Raw genomic sequence first — 17,510 nt, forward strand, 5'->3', positions numbered from 1 at the left:
CCGTGAGCCAGCAGCCAGAAAAAATATGAAATCTTGCGTGGTCACAAGCTCATCCAGAGGCAAGAGCAGAAGTGAGATATAACCTCTCGCGAGACATCGTGCTCTAGCCAATGCCGTTCCTTCAAAGAGGACCATGAAGGCGTCGCCCAATACGAGTCGTGTAAGAAAAGAAAGAGACCTCAGCCACCCGGTTTGATTTCCCTATGCGGGCTGGCCAGAACCACTCACCTAGATCCCACTGAATATCGCGTAAGGGTCTGCCATCCCAAAGCCACAGGCGCCACACTAAGCCCTCCGGGGTCGATAAAACTATGGTGGGATCGATGTACCATGTCCTGCCTAGGCGGCCCACTATTCTGATCCTCTGCCACTCTAAATCCTCCAAGTCCCCCCCTGGCTCTATCTCTAACTGTAGCGAGCCTCCGGATGCTCCTGATCCTCTAGCTCTGTCTCTAACTGTAGTGAGCCTCCAGATCCTACCCTGTAAAACGGGACTGGCAGACCTTCTACCCTGTAAAACGGGACTGGCAGACCTTCTCTCCTCCCTTATCGTTTTAAGGCAAGTCCATAATGTTGAAGTCACCTTCAATTATCCATAAGTCTGCAATATGGACCCAAGAGAGATTCCTTTCAAAAAGGAACACGGTCTCCTTTGTTGTTGGGAGAATCTAAACTGAAATGCATGCTCCTCCCTGGTGCCCAAAGCAGGAGACCAAAAAGTATGACTTGAAAGCAATTTACCTAAATCAATTTATGTTCGTGAATAAAAAGAACATCAATGGATCCCCTGTAATACCTAGATGAGCTGAATCCAAATCAGATGCCTACATTAGCGCTGAGGCACACTACCAAGGCCTTGTGTGTTCCAACTAACAATCCTCATGAACGGGAGGTAGTCGGGTGGAACAGCTTATCTGACCTAGCAGCGAAAACAACTCCCTTGTGAGTAGAAGATCTCTTGAAATAATGCATAGGAGCGTAAACCTTAGAGAAAAGTGCCCCAACACCTGTGAAGGATGATGCATTATCGATAGGAATACCAATAACTATGTTGCCATAAGTAGAATGTACAAACTCCAACTCTCCAAGATTTGCAAGGAGAGAGAAGTTCCTCCGAGCCAAGAATGGTGCCGAAGTGCCTAAATCCCAAAAAGAGACAGGAATCGTACCTTTTTCTCAAACACTAATAAGGGGAGACTCAAGAGCTAAAGTGGAACGGGGCTGCTTACATAAATGAGCTGCATCAAAGGCCTCATCCAAAGCTGGGCCTAGGGCATTGTTGGCCATGACCTGAATAGGCTCATGGGCATCACTAGCCACAACCAAAACCGAGATATCACTAGCCTCGATAGGTGGAGTGTTTGAGTTGAGAGAGGTGCCCTCATCATGGGGCGCAGCAATAACTCTACCTGCAACCCATTATGGGGCGGCCAGTGCAAGACAAGCGGTTGGTGCAGCAGGTGGTGGACGCACCGCTGGAGCTGCATGAGTAGTAGGTGCCATAGGGCCTAATTGTGGTGGATGAGGAAGGGCCTTACCATAAGCTTTCGTGGGCCTTTTCTGCTTCTTTGGGCAATCTCTAGCAAAATGCCCCAAGGTCCTGCAAATCTGGCATCGATCCTGTCTACCCGCTATCTTCACTCTCTGCTGCCGACAAAAAGAGCCATGTAGTCACTGGAGCACAATGTGATCATCTGTAATTTTAGGACCAGATCCTAACTTTGGGGACCCCATCAGACCTGATCGCCTCTGCTGTGGAGGAAGGCAAACCAAGGAGGGGGGGGATCTCTATGAACTACCCAAAGGAATCTCTGATCGTGGCAAGGGCCAATGGTAGATTTAAGGAAGACCGGGGAATCCGATAAAATGTGAAGTAACCCTTATGCCCTCCTCTACTGGATCAAAGTCCAAATTTAAGGAGGTGCAAGAAATCTTCTGGGAAACAAGTGCCAAAGGAGTAGCTTGTACTACTATGCTCGGGGCCTCCAAAGAGTCAAAAACCACCTGAAAGAAGTATCGTCCCAATAGACGAAATCCGAAAGATGGGGGTGAGGTTTGAGGGTAAAGAAGAAAGCATCCAGTGCCTCGCCACCTGGGAGGGTGGGACCCATAGTGATGGATCTTTCAACCTCCACATCCTTCTTGAGTTGCAGCAGCTCATCTTTTCAAAAGAATAATCTTCTCACGACTGGTGGAAGTGGTTTAGAATTTCCTAAATGGGAATCCATTTGACAATCAGACACTGAACCTTTTGCTCCAAAGAGTTACTCCCCAAGTCGGAGTGAAGGACTCAGAGGTGATGTATGAGAATAACCAAAAACTCCTATCCAAACCACCCTGGCAATATGGCAACTTCACAAACAATACTTGCTAGATTCATATGCAATCAGGCATCTCATACATAAGGACGGTCTGCCCATCTATTGAAGCCAAGAGCCAACTAGAATACCTCTATGAATGGTTAGCCAGAGAAAGTATGAGACTTTATTGGCCCTATTGATCCCCCAAAAATGAGACCAAATCTCGACAGGATGCTCTAAAACCTTGTACCTGATGTGGTTAGATGATGAGTGGCTCTCTATTAAATCTTGTATCCAGTCTTCCTGCAATATTGGAAGAATGAAAACGGGAGAATCCGAAGCAGTGGAAGCTGGCCACCACCACTCCCCTGGATCCCAATTCAACTCAGCGAGGGTCTCCCTTGAAAAATCTAAAGCAACAAGCAAATGGAGAAAGGTTGTGAACACAAGTGAACAAGAAGTGGCCACATTAAAAAATCCTGGCTACCCCCATCCAAATCATCCTCGCCAACAGTCAAAAGATTGGTGCTTGGAGATGAACTGCTGCTCCTCCCCGTGAGCTACTGCCCCCCCCTCTCCCTCTCTCAGCCAGCCCCCTCTCCCTCGCTGCCACCCCTCTCCCCCCCTCGCTGCTCCTCCTCTCCCTCCCCTCTCGCCAGCCCCCTCTCCCTCCTCCCTCACCCTCCCTCTCCCCTTCCTCCTCCCCGCCCTCCCTCTCCCCCCCCCCGCTGCCCCCTACCTCTCCCTCCCTGCTCCCCTACCTCTCCCTCCCCGCCCTACCTCTCCCCCACCCGTCAGCCCCCCCGCCCCCCTTCTCCTCCCCCATCCCCTCCCCCGTCATCCCTCTTCCCCCCCCCGCTGCCCCCCTCCCCGCTGCTCCCTTCTCCTCCGCCCTCCCTCTCCCCCGCCAGCCCCCCCGCCCCCTTCTCCTCCCCCGCCCCCTCCCTCGCCCTCCCTCTCCCCCCCCCCCCGCTGCTCTCCCCCTTCCCCCTCCCCGTTGCCCCCTTCTCCTCTGCCCTCCCTCTCCCCCGCCAGCCCCCCCACCCCCTTCTCCTCAGGGGGCCCCTTTCTCCTCCCCCGCCCCCCTCCCTCGCCCTCCCTCTCCCCTCCCCGCTGCTCTCCCCCTCCCCCCTCCCCACTGCCCCCTTCTCCTCCACCCTCCCTCTCCCCCGCCAGCCCCCCCGCCTTCTCCTCCCCCGCCCCCCTCCCTCCCCCTCCCTCTCCCCCCCCCCCCCCCCCCCGCAGCTCTCCCCCCCAAGGAGACCCCCCCCAAAACAAACCCCCCCCCAAAAAAAGAAATAGAAAAAAAAAGAGTTAAAAAAAAAAAACCCTCCTCCCTCTCCCTCCCCGCCCCCTTCCTTCCTAACTCAGTTTCCCACGCCTCCCCCTCCGTCTCCCCCTTCAGTCTATCCTCTCCTTCCCTTCCCCTCTCTCCTACCCTCTCTTTCTCCTTCTTCCTGCGCCTGAAAGGGCGTCCTGGGCAGTAGTTTCATGGACGAAGCTTTTTTAGTATTGGAATCGGCCTTTTCACATTGATTGGCGAATGGATCCCCATTTAGCCAATCTCCGTCCACCTCCACCGGCCACGAGAACCGTCATTTTTTCAGAAGACGAGTTGCAGCAGCTCAAGAAAGATGTGGAATTAGAGGGCTCCACATCACTTTTTGCCCGCATCTTTGGGTCACACCCTTCCAAATCACAGGCTAGAGACTGGATGTTGGCGGCGTTACCAGGAGACCTCGCCCCACACCTCAGGGATATTCGACTTTTGGGACATGGATTCTTCCAAGTGGTTTTGGACTCCCACGAGTCCATAGCCCTTGTTCTCAAAGCTAATCCCCTGGCTTTGGGTTCGAGGAGGATCTTTTTTGTACCCTACACCTTGGGCTTCGATCCGGTCGAGGAGGACAGGCAGGTCACATCACTGTTCATTAGATTTCCTAGTCTTCCTCAGGTCTACCATCGACTGCTTGCCACTATCGGAGCCACATTCGGAGTTATCACTGAGATCCCCTCCCTTCCTGGCATGCCTTCTTCCTTGGCAGAGGCAGTCAGTGTAGACGGGGTGCCTCGTGTTAGGGTCATTGTCTCTGACCCTAACATCTCAGATGACCACATTATGCTTCAGCGTCCAGACGGCTCTCTCTTTCGTTAGAGAGTCGAGATTTCAGGTAGACAGGACCAGGGCAGGATTTGCAGAACCCTTGGGCACTTTGCTAGAGACTGCCCAAGGAAGAGAAAAAGACCCAAGAGGTCTTCTGGTGCGGCTCCTTCACGTACTACCACGACTGCACCTCCCTAGCACCCTGTACCACGCACTCCAGGACCACCAAGAGCAACAAGGCGCCCTGCTTTGCGCACCCCAGGACCACCAGGGGCAGCAGGGCGCCCAATGCCCGCAGCACACCCAGTACCACGATGGAGAGCTATCAGAGCGGCTCCCTTACCTCAGGAGGAGACTTTTGATCATGTTCAGACAGACGCCTTCCAGACTCCAGAGGTGGATGTTGCTGCAGCCCCAGACACTACAGTTGCACATCAGGAGGGGCCTTTAGATCCACCAGCCCCAGTCACTTTGGTTTCTGACCACGAGGGGGCTACAGGTACTTCTTGCCCGCAGACTGTTCCTGCCACAGTCAGGACAACCGAGAAAGTGCAGGTGCAGATGAGGGCTCCTGATTCCTCTTCACCCCAGCCACAGGCCTCCTCAACCCCCAGCTCCAGTTCTGCTGATAGAGGCCTGGCAGGTCCTTCTTCTCCATCTTCCACGAGTGCAGGTCTTCTTCGCACTCGTCGGCCAGACTTGCTTATCAGGAATTCTTTTTCGGCACGGGCAGATTCGGCGACTTTCATGGATGATGAGGAGTTTGTGCCCTCCACCTTAGGGGTCCCAATCATTGGGATTCCTTCTGACAGGGCCTCCCTTTCAGCAGGTGTGGGGATCCTTTCACCTGGATGGGGGCATTTTCTAGATTGGGAGTTCCTTTACAGGTGATTGCTTTTCTTGACCCACATGAGGATGCCTTAGTATTTGATGTTTCTTCGGTGGGCAGGCTGTCCAGATCCACAGACGATATCTTGTTGGAGGTACCGTTTCAGCCAGTCAGGATAGCAGGCTTCATGGAGCATGGCTCTCTTTCACAGTGGTACTTGGATCCTGACCCGCTTCTCCTTGCCCTTGGCTCATGGAGGCTGTGGCTCTATGGAGGTGTCCCAATTAAGTTTTTGCAGTGGGACCCTAGGGAATGGGAATGGATAGATGAAGGGCACCGAGAGAAGGGCATCCCCTTCTTTCGTTACACGGTCAGTAATGCCAGGAAATTCCAGCTCAGCTGTAGGGGTTGGAGGCCCACCAGAGCTCATCATTGGAAGAACTTTCAGATTCCTGCTAACTTGCAGAAATTTTTTTGGTAGATACTCTGGAAATCCCACCGGAATAGAAAAATCACTCTCTTCTTTTGGGTTTCTATTCATGGTGGGATAGCAGTAAACTATTGAAGGTCCAAGTTCGGAGCTGACCCTTCTTGCCCTCGCTGCCTTTTTGCTTTGGAGACAATACAGCACTGCCTATGGGATTGCAGACAGGCGAGAATCATATGGAAGGGGATTGCAAGACTTTTCAGCACTTTTGTTCGCCTACCTTTCTATATGACCTGGGGATTAGTGGCTTGGATTACTCTTTCAGGGCCCCAGGTATTTTTTCACAGACTTGATTCCTCTTGGGCTCTTCACATCCGACGACACCTTGTGGAGTCGTGCTCTCTAGAGGATGTTCCGGCCACTCTTTTCAGGGCTGCTCACTCCTCGATCGACTCTCCATGGGAGATCCTAGCTAGCATTGCAGCATGGCACATTTGGAGAGCCAGATGCACTGAGGCTTTGGAGGGTTCTCAGGTTCACCCTTCTCAGATCTTGGCCAGTACTTGGACAGATACAATACACACTCTGATGGCCATTTGGGCGACCATGCAGGGATCATCTCGAGCAGCCTCCTCCAGGAGAGTTACTTTTCTCAGAGATTGGAGAGACTCTCCCTTCTTTGCTGAGACTTCTATAGGGTTGAGATGGCATTTTCAGCCTCAGCCTTGGTTTCTTTCTACCTCATTCCTCTAAGGTGTTTTTTATTACATGCTTAGCATTGTGTATTTCCGCACAGAGCTTGCTCTAGCGGGTTTCTTTCTTACTTAATAGAAGTCTCTTTTTTGAAAAAAATATATATATCTAAAGCCTCCACCTCGGCTCAGCCTCAACTATGGTATGGGACAGATCTAATGACCAAATAGTCCCTAGGCATCCTATAACTAATCCTTTGCTAGTGTAAAACCTCCTGATTGAACGGCTCGTTCAGAGTTAGTCTTTGAGAGGTAATTGAGGTGAAGTATGAGAAAGGTACTAGTCCTCTCAATGTGCCCTGCTTGCTGAACCACCCAAACCGTCTGAAATTAGTGTGCAAGTAGTGAGGATCAATAGGGTCTCTCCCAAGCCTGCACAATGATTCCCTTGATTTGAAGTCTAGTACCAGCGACCTAGAGAAGTGGTCAATATCTATGAGTGATAATATCCTCTATGAACTCATGAGCCCCACTGAACCAATCTCCAGTACTAGACAGCTCTTGAGAGAGCCAACATGCCAATCTAGATCTTCGTCACTCCCAAGGGTGACACCTCGATACTACACCAGAAAAACGTGGCTGCCTCGCTAATTCCACCCTGGTGAATGGGACTGCTTGGATGAGAGTGGGCCGAAATGATCCCAAATCTAGACAAGTCTCCTCACCGTTAGAGAAGTGGGATGACATGATGGTCCACCATGAAAATCTAGCCGACACTCCCCCAACCCCTACCCCACTAGTCGTGGTGTGCACTGGTGTATACCATGAAGCAAGATTTGCTTCCATGGCTGGTCCCCTTCGATAAAGTCTCTAACAAGAAGCTTGACTAGGAGTGCCCTACTCTGAAGCCCTGGATCAAGAATCTCTAGTCTACCCTGTGATGTAGGAAGAGTGATAATGTCTCAAGATACTCTGGTTTTGGTGTACACTAAGGCATCCCCTCCACTCCACAAGAAATTCTTGAGCAGCCTTATCACCTATATACTCTCCAACACAAGTGCAAATTGCTGAGCCGGACTCCCATCGACCGTGGAAGAGGAAAATTTGATCCTCTTCAGCACCAATTCCTAGAGTTTGTCTCAATCCTTCTCTATATAAGGGGGGGAGAATATTATGTCCACTGTAAACATAACGTGGCTAGTGTTGCAGCCTTAGGGTTGGGAGCCCTAGGATACCCTATGCCTATATAAAGTGTGAGCATCAGCTCACTTGGAGCATTCTTGGAAGTGGGGCCTCCTGAGAATACCAAGCTAGGATTGAGCCCCATCTAGGCTACGATTCCCTGGCGAAATCTGTGTGCAGATTGGGCTGCACGGTTAGCCTTACCTGGGAGATCATGGGTCCAAGGTTGTCTGACATCTAGTTGGGGGTGATCTTTGGTGAGGACTTCTGGTTGGGTGGGGACGTGCTAGCCTTCACCATGTGTGTCTCTATGTTTGTGTCCTAAATCCTATCGGTGTATGCTGGTAGCTTGTGGATAGAGGATTATCTTATTCTCCTAGGTTAGTAAGGGGTGTTTCATTTGATCCCCTGACTTCTCATGCTACACATGATGTATTAGAATCTTGAGGGGTTTTTTTCATGCTTAATAGAAGTCTTTTTCAATAGAGAAAAGAAAGAAATTTTGCTTTTTAATTAATACTACTTTTTGTCTCCTACTTCACCATTTATGTACCTGATCGTAACTTTCTTCCAATATCCTGTAAATCTGAAGGTATTTCACATACAAACGTGAATACTCAGGTAACCTCTGCAATTTTTGAATAGGGAAAGAAGTCAATTTTTCTATAAAACATTTGACATGTATCTACCATTATCAAGGTCCGAATATCAATTTTGCATCACATTAAAGGCGCACTCACATTTGTTTGAGTGTATCTAACATCATTAAAATAAAAAGGCAAATTTCGCACGATATTACTCACAAACATGTGTTCAGCAATCTCAACAAGCATTCATGAGACCATAGAACACAAGACGGAAGAAATTTAAAAGTCAATTAGATGTTGTTAAGTATTAAAGGCGCACTAAAATTCAGTTGAGTGTATCTAACATCGTTAAAATAAAACAACAAATTTTGCACGCAGCACGATATTGAAGTTGCGCTCACATTCATGTGTTCAGCAATCTTAACAAACATTCATGAGATCATAGGACACAAGAGGGAAGCAAATTTATAACATTTTGATGGAAACTTGTATTATAAAGGGGAAAACATTGTATTATAAAGGGAAAACAGTTTGTTCCAATAATACTAGTTTAGTATTTACCCCCAATCGCCCTTTTCTCTCTTTCTAAGAGGAAGACAAGGGAAATATTGAGGGCTGCTATGCATATGAGTGACAATAGGTGCACAAATAACTAGAGGTCAAGGTATCCTTCCTTCACATGGCACTACCTTCACATGGCACTATGGCCTTCCTATAGCCCCACATAGAAATAATTCCCAAAGAAGGCACTGAATGAATATTTGGCACCATAAGCTACAAGAGGATCTCACTATCACTCACACGGATGGCTGCATTCTTTTTTAAAAGACTTACATAATGCGGCCATATCATAGTGATATTGGGTCCTCATTAGTTCTTTTGAGCCCTCCCCATGTGCTCATGACAAAAGGAATGAGACACGGTTCCTTGGCTGCCATCAAGCTGGGTAGCGGCATTGGAATGTGTTCTCCAAGCTTGGGATGTGAGCACTAGAACCATTGCCACTTCATTGTATTTATCAACGAGGTGGGTCAATTATCCAAATCGATTGCCTCATCAATAGGCTGCTCCATGATTGATACCAAATATCCTGTGACTCAAAACAAGAGGTCATTGCTTCCTTGCAAGATCTATTTCAGCTCTCGTGGCATCAAGGGATGTGATTTCCAGTCATGGAGGCTGGTACACAATAAAAGAACTGTGATCTTCTATCTGGTGGCAGTATTTTCGCTTAAATCCACCTGTTTGTCCAGTGATATCACCTTGGAGGGATTGAGTTGGAACGAGATGATCCGTCTCGCCAGGTGTTTGATGTAGAAAACTATATAGCTGCCATTGATAACTTCTCCTCTCTATCTTTGAGTTGAGCATCCCAAAAACTCCCTCAAGAGAATGAATGCCACCTTTCCTTCCCCGTCTTGTGTCTGTAGACAACTCCACCGAGTTGAAATTACCTCCAATTATCCAGGAATCAGCAATAGGGACCCAAGAGAGCAATTCCTTCCAAAGTAGAATTTGTTTCCCTTTGTTATTGGGAGCATAAATGTTGAGCAAGACGATCTTATGCCCATCTATCAATCAGATAATCCAACGATCCCTAGATGGAACAATGAGACCATGGCCAACCACGAGAAAGAATGCTGCAATCCCTATTATCTAGTTTGTGCTCTTGGACAAAAAGAATATCAATAGGCCCCCCTAAGGCCCTTGGATGTAGCTCATTTTGTATCGATTTTCTTCGGTAGCAATGAGCAAGACCATCAAGACCTTGAAAGCTCTAGTTGACAATTCTCATCGACAAGAGGAAGAAGCATGGGCGGGCGTACAGCCAAACCTACGCTTTAGTGTACTAAACCTCCTCTTCTTGAGAAAGCGCATCCAGAATCCTCACTCCTCATTGGGGGAGCCCTTGACATGGCTGCTCCCCAAGTGCAGAACAATGGGGGAGCGATTAGACACATTGTGCCTAGAAGAATGCTTGTTAAACCCCTCTATGCAAAGTTCCCAACATAGAAACTATCGAGTCTCTCCAAGAGAACATCATGGTGTTGCTAACCGAAGGAGAAAGAAAGGCTGCCTGGAAGCTGAAAGAACTCAGGCTGCATCACAACCCCGGTCGGTGTGAGTCTTGTAGAAGACTAGGACATAATAGATTCAATGCAGAAAAAGAACCATGCTAGAAAAGACTCAAGTAAAGATCTCCATTCCTCCCATAAAAGCTTCTTCAAATATAATCCATGGCCACTCCACAAGACACAATATGTGGGATTAATCCTCTTGTGCCACATGTCCCTCTCCTCCTCAATCCCTCATGAAAGGCCTCTCCTCTCCATTCTTTGACAAGGCAACCCCATACAACTCAATATTTTCCCCTGGTACTAAATCATTAACATTAAAAGGTAACATGGCCTCCAACCCAAATGCCACTTTGAAAGGAGTTAAGTTCATTGTCGTGGCCTCCATCAGGAAGGATGCCTAGTGTTACTTGCCTTCCATGCAAGCCCTGCAAACATTCTATTGCTTGTCAATTGAGCAAGTCCCTCCACCATGTTTGCCATCCGCATCTCTTCCAACGCAGTGTATTTGATGTGCCCAAACCTCTCATGCCATACTTACATCCTTGCGTCTCCTTGTATCATCATTGCATTGTTATGATCAGGGTGAGCTCATAGGATGATGGGCAATGGGGAGCTCTACCACGAATCAGCACCTGGCTGCTCCCGCTGCCCCCCTCCCGCCATCTCCTCCTTCCCGCAGCCCTTTCTGCCTCCTCCGCCTCGCTCCCCCTCGCCGCCTCCTCCCTCGACCTCCTCTGCTACCTCTCCGCCCCCCCTTCCTGTCTCCCCTCGCCTACCCTCCCCGCCTCGTCTCCCTACGCTGCCCCCCCCACCTCCCCTCTCCGCTTCCGCGCTCCCCCTCCTCCTCCCCTCCCCACTGCTCCTCCCCGCCTCCCCCGCTGCCCCCTCCCGCCTCCTTCCGCCGCCTCTACCACCTCCCCCCTCTGCATTCTCCGCCTCCTTCTCTCCTCCCCCCCCCCCCCGCCGACTTCCTTCTCCGGCCTCCTCTTCGCCTTTTGCCCTCGCCTTCTCTCCCTCCTCGCCTTCTCATCCCCCCCCCTCCTCCTTCTCCGCCTTCCCTCCTCCCTGCCTGGGTAGCTCCGATTGTTGGTACGGAACCGCCTTGTGATGGGAGAGCACCCGGTTCCACCCTCGGCTACCTTGCTTTCCATTTGGCAGGATATCATTTACACTCTACGGTTCACCTGGGAGCGCGGGACTCCAAGCTCCAGGGCGACTATTGAGAGGCATGCTCGTTTTTGCAAGGCTTGGTCTGCAGGTGATTTCTACATCTTCACTCTGCGAGGGATTCGCTGGCTGTATAGTCCCCCCACTTGGCTGCTGGCCCTACTTCCAGAGATCCCCTAGGCAGTGAACTGGGCTTCTCTGGAACAGGCCGGTTTTTCTTTCAGCCTTTCCGGTTTTTTCATACTCAGCACCTTCAGGGCTGTTGTCTTGTATGAAATCTTTCAAGCATTAATAGAAGGTTCCTTTCTTGGAAAAAAAAAAAAAAAGGATGATGCGCAATGTGGATAGGCTTGAGGGGCGGACTCAAACTGAAAAAGAAAGCTATGTCCGTCTCTAGGGGCTGAAAGGAGGAGGGAAAAGGGGGGGGAGGAAGAACAGGGAGAAGGGGGCTGAAAAGAGGAGGCGGGAGAGGGCTGAAACTTGAAAGAGGTGGGAGAGGAAGAGAAGGGGTGGGAGAAGGCTGAACGGGGGGCAAGGGAAGGAAAGAGCAGGTGCGGGGGCTGAGAAAGGAGGCGGGGGAAGGAAGAGGTGGAAGGGAGGTAGGAAAGGGGGCGGAGGGGCTGAGAGGTGGGGAGCAGGGAGGGAAGGCGGGGGGGGGGGGGCTGAGGGGGAAGCAAGGGGCTGGAAGATGAGGGGAGGTGTGGGACTAAGGGGGAGGCTGGGGACTGAGAGGGTAGGCGGGGGGGCTGAGGGGAGCCGGGGGAGGCTGAGAGGAGAGGAGGGGGGATGAGGGAGGCCAAGGAGCTGAGAGGGAAAGAGGGGGAGACGGGGGAGGAGCTGCAGCCTGGCTCCAAGTTGAATGCGTTGGGGGTGGCTATGATGGTTAATTTTGCATAAAGCTATCTGGACAAATGCCAAGGGGGAAAGGATTGGCAATGGTGATGGGATATGCAGACGCTACCCTGGGCATAGGGAAGATTATTTCATTTGTTCATGGCTTGTCCTAAAGTATGGAAGATAACTCAGATTCAATTGGGGGAACCAATTGACTAGAAGTCCATTTTAGTTGGGGACCTTGCAAAAGTTAAACAGACTATCACTGGTCAAAGCACATGCCTTGTGTTTCATTTGGATTTCCAAGAATGAGTTTCAATTCAATCAAGTGATACTAATGCTCAATTTAATTTTCTGGATTGGCTTAGCAAGAACATCAAAGACCCTTGCCTTTGATGTTCAGTCGGAAGGCAGACTTCTTAGATCTTCAGATGATATTCTTTTGGAGGTTGCCTTCTAGCCGATTAGGATTGCAGGTTACAGGGAGCGGGGCATGGACTCACAGTGGTATCTTGATCCTAACCTTGTTCTCTTGGCACTTGGGTCTTGGAGACTCTGGTTATATGGTGGTTCTCCCATCAGATTCTTGTAGTGGGACCCAGGGGAGTGGGAATGGATTGATGAAGGGCACAGAGAGAAGAGCATCCCCTTCTTTCGTTACACAGTCAGAAATGCCAGGAGATTTCAGCTTAGTAGTAGAGATTGGAGGCCCTCTAGAGCTCCTCATTGGGATAGTTTTCATATTTCTGCAGAGGTGCAAATTTTTTTTTGGAGGCTCTGGAAATCCCTCAGAAATAGAAAGATCACTCTCTTCTTTTGGATTTCTATTCATGGAGGGATTGCAGTGAACTTGTGGAGATCTAGGTTCGGGGCTGACCCTACTTGTCCTCGATGCCATGCAACAGTTGAATCAGTTCAGCATTGCCTTTGGGAGTGCAGACAGGCGAGGACGATTTGGAAGGGTGTTGCCAAGATTCTTTGCATATTTCATAGAACACCCTTCTTCATGACCTGGGGTTCAGTGGCATGGTTATCTCTTACTGGCCCTCAGGTGTTTTTCAAGGGACATGCCTCAGACTAATCCTTCATTATACGGCGACACTCTGTGGAGTCATTCTCTCTCCAGGATGTTCCTTTCACTCCTTTCAGAGCTGCTCATGCCTCGATAGACACATCTTGGGAGATTCTGGCTAGCATTGCAGCTTGGTATATTTGGAGGGCCAAATGTACGGAGGCGATGGAGGGTTCACAGATTCACCCCTCCCAGTCTATGGCCAGTATTTGGAATGATACTATACACACATTGATGGCCATCTGGGCGAGCATGCAGGGATACTCCAAAGCAGCTACAGCCAAGAGAAGGCTAACACATGGCAGACACTGATTGGAACAACTTCTCACAACAAAAAAAATGGAATACAGGTACGCTATAGGCTCAGGAAAACACGCTCCAATTCTCAAGTGAAATGGATGAAAAATTCCCAAGATTTCCCATGATTTTGTGCTCTAATACCAATGCAAGAGGACTGGTTCTAACTCGGGCTATCCCTAACTAGTTTGGCCTATTTAGATAATCCTAGGCTAGCCGAATCATGCTTAGAGAAGATATGGATAGATTTGAAGAAGAGTAGGCTTGATCCATTCATTAAGCAATAGGAAATGTATTGTTGAAGTGTGCACGAAGTACAATGTGAAAAGAACACAAAAAGTACCTCCATAGATTTGGGGAGAGAGAGAGAGAGAGAGAGAGAGAGAGAGAGAGTAAGTCAGGGGCTGGACATACAACAGATGCTTGTGAGGGGCTGCACAAGGACAAGTAGAAATAGATCCATCTTAGAATTCAGCTTGGAGCTAAAAGCCCTGGCTGTGGAATCCCATTTTGACATTATAACAGAAATTAGGGCAGGCTCTTTTACAGCATTCCTCTAGACTGCCACGTGGCAGTATACAAGTAGCCCTAGGTACAAAGTACAAATTACAAAAGCTACGAACTAAACCCCCCTTTGTTACATTATAAGATGTTAGTTAGTAGTGGGTTAGTGTCGATGCTTTACCCTAGGTTCATTTTTGTCCATAATTGGGAGTTTTTCCCCTAGGGCTAGTTAGGGCTTTCATTTTTGGGATGAGGATACATAACCCTAACTTTTATACTTCTCAATTCATTCTAGACTATAGTTCATGGCTCTTCTCCACGTTTTGCACACTCCACGCTTTATTATTCGCCCCCATCTCCATCAAACAGGGTTAATTGACTCTTTTTGCCTCTCCTTCTCAACCCTAGTTTGTTTCTTTTGTCATTTTGTCTTCTGATCCAACAAGCACTTTTGCTCTGGGATAGCTTTTGTTTTGGAGTCCTCAGAGTATATTTGCAAATATATAATTTGAGTTTAGTTCTCTTTTCGAGTTTCTTTTTAAGGCTTATGATATCTTTTCTCTTCTTTTTTCAAAGAAAAGACTTCTATTAAGTATGAATAATGCCCCAAGAAGGGTGGACTTGGAAGCCATCAATTGCCTTTGTGCATCTATATCTCTAGATATACCAGGCTGAAATGCTCGCTATGGTCTCCTAGCAAGTGTCCACTTATGCATGCTAGGTCTACGAGGAGAAAGAAAGAAAGAAAGAAAGTCTATTAACGTCCATTGGCAAAAGGTCTATGGGACAGCAAAAAACCCTCTAGTACAACTACTTTAGGGAGGACACATTGAAACTCCCAAGGAGTGCAAAAGCAACCCCAATTTATTTAGAGTACCTACATAATAGTCTGAAAGAATAATCAGCCATACACCAGTTTATGTGATGATTTGATCATCACAGGTGATAGCGATGAAGATATCCTTCATGTGAAAATGCTATTGAGACAGTCTTTTGGTTTTGATTTAAACTCTCTGATTAGGGCTACGCCTTCCCGGTAAATTGCCCATTTTCCATCCTTTCTGGCATCCCTGACTTTAGCTAATTTAGTTGCCTTATTCTTGAGTTGAGCTTGTGTAAGCTCCTCAGCTATCCATACTTTATTACCCTTCAGCGTGTAAGATTGTCGAAGAAGCTTGATCTACATATCTTTTGACTTCATTGTAAGGATTGCATGACATTTATAGTGCATAATAGAAGCTCGCCTGGAGTCGGCATCATCCTACTCATCATCATCCGTCCATTCAATGTTGGGGCAATCTTTGTATGTCCTCCTCTTTGTACCAATCTTCTGGGAGTCCCCCTATTCTAATCTTCAGCACATTATCACTTCTAGCTTCGAGTTCTTTGATCTCTGCTTGAATATCAAACTTACTTGCTTTGGTGTCCACTTCCACAATCACTTCCTTCTTAGCAGTTTGTAATTCAATGTGAACAAGATCTTTGACTATAGAGACTAGCCTCATCAATTACTGCCTGCTTACTAGGCCCTTCCAGAATGTGAAGTCGAGCCTTTACTTCTACCAGTTCCAATCGTAGCTCTCTCACTGCTTGCTACAGATAAAAAATATGATCCTGTTGCCCAAGGATGGGTCATTTTGAGCCTTCTTGTTGGTAATTGCGTGCATACGGAGACGATGTCATGGCTGCAACTGTAGAGTACCGAGTCCTGATGGATGTTGAAGGAGTTGAGGGGCACTTGGAGGAGAGGGCAGCTTGTAGGCCAGTCCATAATTGGCTATCTATAGAACCCCCCAGCTGAACCTAACCCCTCGGTTGAGTTGGGGGTTTAGCCCAACTCAGGGTTAGCGTTAGTTTGTTGTTTGAAGAAACTAGGGGGGGGGGGGGTGTGTTGTTGACGACGAGACTGGGGGGGCTGGCAGCTATTTGAAGAAATTGGGGGTGGGGGGGGTTCTCTTATTGACGACGAGACTCGGGGCTGGCGGCCAGTAGCCGCTGCAGGTGGGGCAGGAGCTACAGATGGCGGGAGTAGACAGGTGGAGTGGAGGAGAGCCGATGGAAGGAGCGGCGGAGGGTAGATCAGGGAAGCGGAGAAAGAAAGAGAGAGAGAGAGAAAGAAAGAAAGAAAGAAAGATATATTAACGTCTACGAGAGGCCTCCCGGGCCTATGAGACAAAGTGCGAACCCAAGAAGTACCTCATACAAGCCACTGAGGGCTGAAGCAAAGGGTTCAATAAGACCCTTGCTGAGAATTGAAAACTGAAAAACTGAAAAAATGAAAGCAAAAGCTAACATGCTAACATGCTCAGCTAGTGAGCAAAGCAAAACACTAGAGTAGCAAAGTAACAAAAACAGAAGCGTGTCAAGTGCTCAGGGCTAGCACTCCTAGTACGTGCTTAGGTTCCATATATCCAGGTAACCTGATGGCACTCTGATGAGATGTGAGAAGCTCTCGTATCTGTGTCTATCGAGTTGCCTGTCTCGAGACGTGGGGGAGGGCATGGTCTCCGCGATCTCTGGATCTGGTGGGCTACGTCAAGGGTGATGCCTCATCTCTGGCGGTCACCTCTGAGAAGGGATGAGATAGGCCAGACCTCGATCATGCATACTCTGGGCTCTCTCCGTGTCATATGTGGAGTGTGTGTCACTCGTCTGACCGCATCCTGGTGGACAGTCCTACGACTTATCCATGATGCTCTCATCTCATCAAGCTCCTCTCCCTCAGCTACACTGGCAGCTGACTCCAATGCATAGAAGTCTGTGACAAAAGTTTGTGATCTGTTGATGGTGACCTGTGGCATCAGTCCATGTTGCTCTCTGGCATGTCGCATTAGTGTGTCTCTCTGTCGGCGCATCTCAAGCAGGTAGAGGTCAACACAGACCTGACCATGAAATGTATCAACCGTGTGAGTGGCCAAAGCCATGCCCCTCCTGAAAGAGGCAGTGATATCGTCCTCGGATCTCATAATAGACCAGACAGACACACAGAAAATGCTCCTCCGTCTCGATCTCCCCCATCTAGCATAGTGTGCAAGTCCTCTGCTCTCTGGGTATGCCTGCAGCTCTCCCTGTCTCAATCCGCAGCTGATGTGATGAGACTCGTACCTGACCAATGGCGATCCTTAGTGCATGTGAAACTCTCCTATCCTCAAGATACTGAGGTCTGATGACCAGACCGTGCTCTAAGACCCTCAGGAAGTGATCATGGTAGAACTGGAGCTTGGTGGAGAGGTCCTCTCCTCCCCAAGCCCTAGATGTATCTCGGGTGGTGCGTCCAAGCTGTACTGAAAGGGGGGAAGTCTGTCCATCTAAATGCCATGACTACCAAACCATGTGGATATCCGTGCGTACCATGCCATATCAACATCACTCTCTGCTAGTTGCAGGGAGGACTCAAGTGCTAACCTCGATAGTCTCCCCTGGGGTAAGGTCCAAAC

At 48.9% G+C, this 17,510-nt stretch overlaps 1 protein-coding gene across 1 annotated transcript in view; it reads right to left on the minus strand.

Moving 5' to 3' along the window:
• LOC147893316 (uncharacterized) overlaps positions 1–16,997 on the minus strand; it is a 183,972-nt gene extending 166,975 nt beyond the window's left edge. Inside the window, exons 1-2 of the mRNA XM_087385707.1 lie at positions 16,731–16,997; positions 8,088–8,162 (exon numbers count right to left, since the gene is read on the minus strand). Coding sequence (XP_087241833.1) covers positions 8,088–8,162; positions 16,731–16,997 — 342 coding nt within the window. The remainder of the gene's footprint in view (positions 1–8,087; positions 8,163–16,730) is intronic.
• Between the last annotated feature and the right edge of the window lie 513 nt (positions 16,998–17,510).

The sequence above is a fragment of the Dipteris shenzhenensis genome, chromosome 15 (assembly GCF_047967505.1).
Source record: "Dipteris shenzhenensis isolate YYH24624 ecotype China chromosome 15, Dip_SZ_1.0, whole genome shotgun sequence".
NCBI classification, from domain to species: Eukaryota; Viridiplantae; Streptophyta; class Polypodiopsida; order Gleicheniales; family Dipteridaceae; genus Dipteris; species Dipteris shenzhenensis.